This window comes from Plecotus auritus (assembly GCF_963455305.1).
Source record: "Plecotus auritus genome assembly, chromosome: 4".
Classification (NCBI taxonomy): domain Eukaryota; kingdom Metazoa; phylum Chordata; class Mammalia; order Chiroptera; family Vespertilionidae; genus Plecotus; species Plecotus auritus.
Genome location: NC_137775.1, coordinates 135042397 through 135052958, shown reverse-complemented (window position 1 = coordinate 135052958; position 10562 = coordinate 135042397). Strand labels below are relative to the sequence as shown.

At 44.7% G+C, this 10562-nt stretch overlaps 1 protein-coding gene across 1 annotated transcript; it reads left to right on the top strand.

Annotated features, from left to right (window-relative positions):
- Positions 1-642: 642 nt before the first annotated feature.
- Positions 643-7373, top strand: ZC3HAV1L (ZC3HAV1 like; the record flags this gene model as incomplete). Its single annotated transcript, XM_080664636.1, has 4 exons — positions 643-1016; positions 2024-2159; positions 4602-4860; positions 6808-7373. 4 exons carry the CDS (start codon positions 643-645, stop codon positions 6942-6944), a joined length of 906 nt encoding a protein of 301 aa, XP_080520762.1. The 3' UTR covers positions 6945-7373.
- Between the last annotated feature and the right edge of the window lie 3189 nt (positions 7374-10562).

Here is a 10562-nt window from a genome sequence, read left to right as displayed (position 1 = left end):
TCTCCCTTCCTCTTCTCTGAAATCAATAAAGCATAAAAAATAAAAAAAGAATCAACCGATGAATGCATAAATAAGTGGAACAACAAATCTAGATTTCTCTCTCTCTACCCCTTCCTCTCTCTCAAAAAAAAAAAAAATAAATTAAAACAAACAAAAAACATTTGCAAAACTCCAGTAGGATGGACATGTTGCCTTTCCTAAATAGCATGCTGCTGGTGGTTTAGACGCCATGCCCAAAGACTGGCCTTATTTTTATTTATTTATTTTACTAATAATAAACCCTTTCTTTCAAACACTTAAGCAGTGGAAGTTAAAATTTTTTGTTGAACTCACATTATCTATTTCATCTTTGCAGCCGTTACCGGTCCCTCAAATTCTCTCATTTGTTTGTGAGGGTACCCCCCCACCCCCTCAGGCAGGGACTCACCTTGACCCGTGCCTGGCACAGAGCAGGCGCTCAGTAAAGTACTGAGTACTGTCCCTGCTTGGTCCGCCTCCAGGGGGGACCGCGGGTCCACGGCCACCGCCTCCCGCCCTTCCCAGACTGTCTCGGGATGTTGGTTTGAAATCGTGGACGTGCCTGGGAGGAGCCTGGCCGCCTCGGATTTCCGCGCTGGGCCGCGCAGGGAGCCAGGGGCGGCCATGGCGGAGCCCACCGTGTGCTCCTTCCTCACCAAGGTGCTGTGCGCCCACGGGGGCCGCATGTTCCTGCAGGACCTGCGCGCCCACGTGGAGCTCTCGGAGGCCCGGCTCGGCGACGTGCTGCGCCAGGCGGGGCCCGACCGCTTCCTGCTGCAGGAGGTGGCGGTGAAGGAGGGCCCCTGGGACGCGGAGGCCGAGGTGGCGGCGGGTGCGGGCGGCGGCGGCGGCGGCGGCGGCCCCTCGGCCTGGAGGGTGGTGGCCGTGTCCTCCGCGCGCCTCTGCGCCCGCTACCAGCGCGGCGAGTGCCAGGCCTGCGACCAGCTGCACTTTTGCCGCCGCCACATGCAGGGCAAGTGCCCGAACCGCGACTGCTGGTGAGCGCGCGGGCGTCGGGGCCCAGGGACAGACACCAGGGCCGGGGGTGGGTCGGGCGTCCTCCCGGACGCAGGCGGCGTCGCCGCGATCCCCGCGCGCGGGCCTGGACCCTCAGGCTGGAAGCGGGACCCAAAAGATGTGAAAAAGGGGGTCGTGTGCCCGGGGGTTGGCGACCTCCTGGGAAAGGGCGGAAGGGAAGCCTCGGGGGGCAGGGGTTGGGGGAGGCCTGGCTGTGCTCCCAGCTCCGGCGCCGAAGGAGGCGGGAGCTCAGGGCAGTTTGGATTTCTTAGCCGCTTCTCGTCCCGATCGCGGGTCCTCCATAACACGGCCCGGGTGAGTCAGGATTGGGACTTTGGAGTTTTCTCCAGTGCTCCTTTTGGGGGAACATTTGCGAATCCCGTCAGAGCCTTGGACCCTTTATGCAGAGATTGCGTCCTCCCACACAAACACAAAGTTTTATAGAAGCTAGTCTCTCCTCTCTGGGTTTAGAAAGACCAATCTAGTCGGACCCCAGGAAACGGAGGGGTGGATGATTTCGAAGAGGCCGTCTGAGTCTCCCTTGGTTTACTCAGGCTCCCCAAAGTGGGGATGGGGGCAGGCTTTCTTTTTAACGTTGGGGGCTTGTGGGGGTGGGCAGCTATTTGGGGTGGAGAAGACAAGCGCACTCACCTGCAGAACAGGTGGGCACCCTCTGTCAGGGTAGGTGACTGGGGGTGGGGGTGATACCTTTGGCTTTCAATATCCTCACTTAAATGAAGATGACCCTGGGAGGGGAGTTGCATCAACCCAGCTTTCTTATTACCAGAGCTTGTTAGGATGCAGTACCTGGTGTTCCTGTTTATTAACTTCACATGCAAGTTGAAAGGGACCCTAGGCAAAGAATTGGACAGACTGGCCTCTTCCCAGTGGTTGGCAAACCGCGGCTCGCGAGCCACATGCCGCTCTGTTGACTAATGAGTTTGCCGACCACTGACCTAGGCCTCTGATCCAGAGCCTTGTGTTCTAGGTCTACCTGTACCCTTTCCCATGATATCCACACACCTGTCAACATCCAAGTCCTGAAAAACCATGGCCTTTTTGGACTCAATGAGGCCCAGCTTCGGATTCTGCTTTTACAGAATGACCCCTGCCTTTTACCAGAGGTGAGTCACCACGGAGCCCCCTCATTGTCTGCCCTGTGGAAAAAGTCAGGGGGGAGCATGGCAGCCTCAGGTGTTCGGGGGTGGGGAGGTGACCTTTCTGGAGTCTCTGATTTTACTGGACTTTGATACTCAGGGAGTGATGGACCCCTGTGGTATAAAAGTAATCATAAAGGCTATTGTTTTTTTGAGTGTTTACTAAATGCTAAGCAATTTATATACCTTAGTTCATTAATAACTTGCCCCCATTTTACAAGTGAGGAAACTGAGTCTCAGATAGATTAACTTGCCTTAGGTCACATAATAAATGGCAGATTTGAATTTAGTTCTCTGTGAAGCTGGCGTTTTGTGAATTGCCTGTTTATGCTTTTGCCTATTTTTTTTTATGGAGGCATTTGTCTTTTCCTGTTAATTTATACGATGTCTTTAATGATAAAAATTCATTTTCTGGTCATATTTGTTACAAGTATTTACCCCCATTAATTTTTTGGGGGGGTCTTAGATATAAATTTTAATTGCTTCAAAGCAACATGACTCAGTTTTATACTTAAAAAGTACCCATTATAACTGCTATAATGGTGAAGTTAGTATGTTTGTATCTGTATAGCTAGACACAAATACTTTTTAAAAATAAAATAGTTGGATTCCTAGCTCTGGCCGGGTAGCTCAGTTGATTGGAGCATCTCCCGATGCACCAAGTTTATGAGTTTGATACCCCATCAGGGCACATACAAGAGTCAACCAATGAATGCATAAATGGATGGAACAGCAGGCCAATGTCTCTCTCTCTCTCAAATCAATATATAAATTAAAAGCCCTGGTCAGGTTATTCAGTGGTTAGAGCGTCATCCCATGGACTGAAGGGTCTTGGGTTCAATTCCCAGTCAAGGGCATGTGCCTCAGTTGCAGGTTCGAGCCCTGGTCCTGGTTGGGCTCGTAGGGGAGGCAACCAGTAGATGGTCTCTCACATTGATGTTTAGCTCTCTTTCTCTCTCCTCCTTCTCCCGCCCTTTCACACTCTCTCTAAAGATCAATGAAAAAAATATCCTCGGGTGAGGATTAAAAAAAATATATATATATATTAAAAAAACAGTTGGAACCCCTAAAATAAAATTTTATAAGAGACCACCAATTAAAAGTTGAGTTTTCTAGTCTGGCACAGTGATTCTATTACAGACACTCACAACTTGCCAGAAGAGGGGTGAGACGAAGGGAGGGTGTTGGGAAAGCGAGGGTAGTTCGTGATTGTGGTCCCATTTTAACTAAGAGATTGCAGGGTCTAGAAGGGAAGAAGGCCCCAAAGCTGGCGCCTGTGATTCAGATGGCAGAGGCTGCCCTCAAGGCAGCAGCTTGTACCCACAGGCAGCACTGGAGTCAGCCCTAGGCGCCTGGAGGTTTCTTCTTGGTGCCCATCTCCTTTCTCATTTCTTCAGATGGTTGAAGCCAGGTTAGGTATGGCATGAGCCAGGTACATTCCAACTACGTCACCATGAGGGACACAATGCCTGGTCATCTTTTTTGTGTGTGAGCTTAAGATCGACTAGTGTGCTTAGAGTTGACAGCCTGGCCCATCATTATGAAGGTCCCCACCAGGAGGGTCTTGGTTTGCCTGGGACAGACCCAGTTTACATCAGTTGCCCTAATGTAACTATTAATAGTGCTCCCTAAAAAAATGCCCTTGTCTGGCTGACAAATTATCTGTTCACACTACCTGTTAGGTTGGTTTCCCCACACATAGGGATTTAGGTGTGTGTGATTTCTTGAGGTAGGGCTCCTTGCAAAAACTTGGTAAGATAAAAAAAAAAGAGGGAAGCAGGTTACAGGGAAGGACAAGCTACAAGCACGGCAAAGTCAGGCCTTGACTTGACTCATGGCGGGGCTTGAGCTGTAGTTACACTGAAGAATGCAGGCAAAGGGCCGGCCTGTAGTACCTGCTTAGAATTCACTCATTGGCTATAGATTTTGGGAAAGTAAGGTAAGTCCACAGAAGGTCAAAGTCAGAGAGAGGCAGCTGGGGAGATCTGGGAGGGAGTAACTACCCATCTGCCTTCCACCCAATGATTTTATAAAAGTGCATTTTTTTTTAGTCCTCACCCAAGGGTATTTTTTCCATTGATTTTCAGAGAGAGTGGAAGAGAGAGGGAAAGACAGTAACATCAACATGAGCGAAACACACCGATTGGTTGCCTCCTACACACACCCTGACCAGGTCCAGGGCGGGGAGAACCCTGCAAACGAGGAACATGCCCTTGACTTAAATGGAAGCTGGGACCCTTCAGTCCGCAGGCCCATGCTCTATCCACTGAGCCAAACCGGCTAGGGCCCACCCAGTGATTTTAACAGCCATTGGTGACCAGAAGTTGCCAGTTAGAGAAATTGTCATTTATTGGCTTAAAAGATACAGTGCAAACCAATGTTTTCAGTGTTGCCTCATTTCTCTCCCAGGTCTGTTTGTGCTACAACAAAGGTGAAGCCCTGTATGGCTACTGCATCCTCAAGGACAAATGCAACAAGTTTCATGTGTGCAAGTCCTTTGTCAGGGGAGAGTGCAGGCTTCAGAAATGCAAACGGTCCCACCAACTCATTCACGCGGCATCCCTGAAGCTGCTGGAGGACCAAGGACTGAATGTTTCCAGTGTCGTTAATTTCCAGATAATCTCTACCTACAGGCACGAGAAGCTGCACAAGATGCTTGAAAATAAAGGTGAGAACGTCAGAGGTAGACAAAACTCCATCACTGATGTAGTTTTTAAAAAATACACACATATTTTTATTGATTTCAGAGAGGAAGGGAGAGGGAGAGAGATAGAAACATCAATGATGAGAGAATGATTGGTCGGCTGCCCACCTGCATGCCTTGCACTGGGAATCGAGCCTGCAACCTGGGCATGTGCCCTGAGAATTGAAATGGTGACCTCCTGGTTCATAGGTCGATGCTCAACCACTGAGCCACGCCGGCCAGGCCTCACTGACCTCGTTTTGATCTGAAAGTGAGTCTGGGGAGAAAGCACTTCATGTGTTTAGAGCTCTGTCCTAGGGGAAGTTTAGGACAGTCGGTGTTTTATGATACAGAACTGTGATTGTAACCAAAGAGGGGAGGGATGGAGTTTATTTTCAGGGCTGCCAGCTAATGGCACCTGCCCAGTGTTTGAGCAGTGTAGCTCCTTGGTAAGTTGGGGGTCAGGAAGTAGATAGACCAGTCTTAACAGCTTCATTAGGAAAAGAGAGGAGGGAGATGGGCCAGTGACTAGAAAGGTAAAGGATAATGTAGGGATGGCTTTCTTTTATTAAATTGAATTAAAGTTTTTTCTTTTTTAATTGTTAGGAAATTTTAAGCACGTTACTGAAAAATTTGGAACATAGAATAAAGATAAAAATTGCAAAAGACCACTCATTCAAATGCACAGTAATTGTTACCATTTACTCGCAAGCCCTTCAGTTTTGTTACTATACGAAGACTAGTCCAGTTGTAGTCAAAGTATATTTGGTTTAGCACCTTAAACTGTCACTCTATACAACATCGCAACCATCTTCCCATCTCGCCGCTTAGTCTGTCACTTTTTAAGGTCTACAAAGTGTGATTTGGTGTTCTTTTCATTGGAATGCATTCAGGTTACTTATTCTGTTAGATTTGCCTGTAGCTGAAGATCAGTTTCACTGGGTGGTAGACTAAGGAGAATTCTTGATGGGAAAACCATATCATCAAATCAGAGTCTCTAAGCTTTTACTGTGGACTTTGCTTATGTTGGGATGGTAGTGGCCGACTTGCTAGGCAGGTGGTGAGAAGGTGGGGAGGACTTTGCATATACTGGTGTCGGAGGCTATCTAAGGACCCTGAATGGTGGCAGGGACCTTCTACTCTATATTATGTATAGGGCCTGTCGTTATCTTCATCTGCTCTTGTTTCGTGGCTCTCCCCTAACTATGAAATAGTTTCTTTCTGCTTGCTCTGTGTGTGTTTAAAAAAATAATAATAAAAAAAATATATATGTATGTATATATATTTTTTGAAAATATATTTTTATTGATTTCAGAGAGGAAGGGAGAAAGAGAGAGAGATAGAAACATCAGTGATGAGAGAGAATCATTGATCGGCTGCCTCCTGCATACCCCACACAACCCAGGCATGTGCCCTTCACCGGAATTGAACCTGGGACCCTTCAGTCTGCAGGTAGCGCTCTTTCCACTGAGTCAAACTGGCCAGGGCTAATATATTTTAAATCCAGAAGACACAAACTCTCCAAATCGAGACTTTTTTCTGAGGTCTGTTTCGCTGGACTAATGCTCCCAATAAAAAGAGAAATTTAGAAATGGTAAAAGGATGCCAAAACCGGTTTGGCTCAGTGGATAGAGCGTCAGCCTGCGGACTGAAAGGTCCCAGGTTCGATTCCGGTCAAGGGCATGTAACTTGGTTGCGGGCACATCCCCAGTAGGAGGTGTGCAAGAGGCAACTGATCGATGTTTCTCTCTCATCGATGTTTCTGACTATCTATCCCTCTTCCTTCCTCTCTGTAAAAAATCAATAAAATATATTAAAAAAAAAACAAAAACAAAAACAAAAAAAAAACCTGGGACTCTTCAGTTCCCAGGCCTACGCTCTAGAAATGGTAAAAGGAGTGTCTTAGGAAACCTCATCTCTTCTTCTTTTTAGATAATTCAGCTTCTTCTGTTGAGCACTCACAGGGCCTTGAGAAGCAAGGAAGGCCGGTTCCTGGGCCTGCAGAAGCCCGTCCCCTGGCTTCTGCCCCTGCCCAGTCGGCCAAGAAGCCATGTGCAGGTAAACCGTGAAGGACGTCGCTGAAGTAAGAAGAAGCTTGTCCAATTGGAAGGTCTGAAAACAAAGCTTCTGTTTTGAGCTTTGATTTGTAGCTATCCATTCATTTAATTATTTCTTTAAAATACCTACCTCACAGGGTGTCGTGAGAGTGAAAGAAGATGGAAAAGGAGACACTGTCAGATTTGGAGGATAAGGTTGGGGTTGAGGTTGGACCTTGAGCAGGCAAAGAGAGGGTAAACTTGAGTGCCGATGGGGTCAGTGCTGGGCAAGCCCTGGGATGGCAGCTTCTGCCTGCAGTTCCTGAGAGCTTTCCCGGGCTGGCTGGCAGAGCTCTTAAAGAAGCAGGTTTCGCTGACTTGCTCTGTGACCCACCCACATGTTTGTCTGTATGCCCATATATACAGTTTGAGTACGTCAGCTTCATAAGCATCTTCTCATATTTGTTCACATTTATCGTGCATCATCATTTGTATGTACAGATACATTAGTATATCATAGTTTTCTTAACTGTTTCCCTTATTCTGGGAAATTTTGATTCTTTCTAACAAATTTTGAATATAACTCTTTTCTTAAAATCCACACAATATTGAATTTTTAAAGTTAGTCTTTTGCTTAGCTTATATTTGCAAAATGATACTGTCTTTTGATTTACATTTCTTCAAATTTATGTGCAAGTGAATATTTTTATGTGTCTGCTTTCTGTAGGTCTTTACTTTGAGCATTTTGTTAATTATGGGGGCCTCTAAGGCCTGTAATTACCTCCTTTGTGCCCATGTGGGATGGCCTTTAGTTAGGCTCCTTAATTTTTTAAAAAAAATATATTTTATTGATTTTTTACAGAGAAGAGGGGAGAGGGAGAGAGAGTTAGAAACATTGATGAGAAACATCAACCAGCTGCCTCCTGCACACCCCCTACTGGGGATGTGCCCGCAACCAAGGTACATGCCCTTGACTGGAATTGAACCTGGGACCCTTGAGTCCGCAGGCTGACGCTCTGTCCACTGAGCCAAACCGGTTAGGGCTAGGCTCCTTAATTTTTATGAAAGGTTGTCAGCCATACCGTGCTCATATAATATGCATCTCTTGTGGTTGCATCCTGGGGCAACAGAGAGAGCATATAACTTTTGGGTGCTCACCAGAGATTCCTACCTCACTTCTATTCCGCTCTTATGAAACTTTGTCCAAAGCCCAGTTGCTGTGGTTTGAAGGATGTGTAGTTCATCCATTCCTCAAAATTGTATTTATTCTTTTATGGATCAGGATGGACCATCAGAGATCTATATACCTCGCCCACTTCCTGTTCACTTCCCCCTCCCTCTCCTCTCTTTCCCCACCCAGATGTCTTCATCCAGTGATGCTTAGATGTTTGGTTCTTTGTTTCCATCAAAGGGTACCACAGAGAAGCACTTTATGGGACCCTTCCCTGTGTTTGCTGTCGTAATATCCCCAAATGTCTGTGTGGAGTGTTTTTAGAAATACTTAACTGTCCTGCAATAGCATGACATTTGAGAAATAGGGACAAGGTAGTGAGTTTTTCATAAGGCTAACTTTATTTAGAAAATTTTTTGTCGTGAAATTCTGTCTTTTGCATTGGGGGAGGTATTCAAGTAAATGTCCTTTGTAAAAGGAGAAATTGCTGTGTTTTCTCCTAATGGACAGTAAAAGTCATGCAACTTTTGTTACTCTTCAGTTTGGTTGTCAACAGTGGTGTTTCTGAAAGCCCTCACAGCTTGCATATCTTGTTTCTTCTTCCTTTCTGATTTCTCCTGGTGCTAATTTTTTAAAAAATATTTTTACATTTTATTATTATAATTATTTACGTTATATCATTGTACTACGTATATTTTTGTTGTAAACCATCTTCAGTTCTTAATGGAAACTGTAGTATAAAAATGCATATCCTTTACATTAAGAGACTTGGTAGACTTTTATGTTATTGTGTTTCTTTCATATATCTTATAATTATGTGCTTATATATGAAGTTATTGACCCTTTGTAATCTTTGTTGCAATATTTTATTCAATTCTATAATATTTGATTTTAATTCTTTGGTATTCATTCTGTAGAAATATTTTATGTAATCGTACCTGACAATCAGCTGTTACAGAGTTAGACTCAGAGATAAGTTTTCTTTGGCAATCTATTGGGCCTTATGAGATGAAGCTATACATCTCTAGGCTCCAACAATTCAACATATCCTAAATTGAAGGATTACGTTTTCTCCAAGCTGTTCTCCCCCCACAATTTAAATTTAAATTTTTTTTTTTTAAATTTTGGCGTTTTCACCATCTAATGACTTCAGCCCAAAACCTGCAAAGTGCTCTTTCTCCTTTCTCCTTGTTCCCAGTGTCAAATTGGTTACCTAATGTTGGAGATGTTTTCCTCTCAAAAATCTCTCAAATTTTTATCCTTGTCCGTGCCTTTCTTCACATTCCCCACACACTGCCTGTTTAAAACCCTCATCACCTCTTACAGAACTCAGTGGTTTTCAGGTCACATCTTGAGAGTGTTTTGTGCGAGGTGCTAGGTTACTCTCCTTCAATGGTGGTTGCCCCATTTTAATTGCTGATGTAATAGACTTTTGTGGATTTCATTGATCTCCTTACTACCCTCTCTCCCTCTGCCTTGCCTTCTGCTGCCTGGTTGATGGTTTGAAATCCAGTCCTAATCATACTGCTTTTTCCTGCCATTACCTTTATTGGTCCCCATCACGTAGGGTACGAGTCATAAACTCAGACAGCTACAGGGACCAGAAAGGGGAGTTAATGGATGAAATGAGCTGGATGTAAGAGGAAGGGGGTAAAGAGGAAGTGCTGTGGCAAATTGTCCCATCAAAAAGGGGCCACTGCCTTCGTTTTCACGTGAGAACTTGGTCGTTTGTCCGATTGTCCATTTTGACAAAAGAATCCAGAAAGCCAGATTTTCTGATCTTTAAATATTAAGTTTTTAAAATGCAGGCCAATATTGTGTGTGCTGACCTACTTTCGGCTTTTGGAATGGGCCGTTTGATCCTGTGACTCTGCGTTTGTAAGTTCCCTCCCTCTCGGTGTCACCCTTCTTCCCTCCACCTACTTTAAAACCTGGTAAAATTAGATTCTTTAAATGCCGGGTTAACCTTTCCTGACCCCAAGAGAGTTCTCAGCTCTCTAGCATAGCACTTGCTCCCTTGTATTGCAGTGCCTTGTGCTTTTATGCCCTAGCTTTGAACAAAAACATTATTTACTTTTCTTGACAATTCTAACGCTTGGTATTTAGATATTTTTGCCATATAACAAGTTAAACTCTGCATTCGAACCCATTGAATCAGCACCATATTGGTTTTCATTGTTCTTTTTTCTTCCCACATATATATATTTTTTATTTTCAAAAAGTCTTTTTCTCCCTAAGGAATGTGTTACATAAGGTAAACATCTTTTTAATGCTTCAATTTGAATTGTCCAGGTCTAAAATGAACACTTTAAGAAAATATTTGTCTTTTAGTGCATTGCCTTTGTTCTAACAGCGTTAGACGCCTGTTTTCTTTTCTAAAATAATAGCTGCGAAAATATTTATCTTATGTATCTATTTTGTGTTAAATAAAATTGTGGTAAAAAGATATTTTTTGATACTTCTTCATTAAATATGAAATT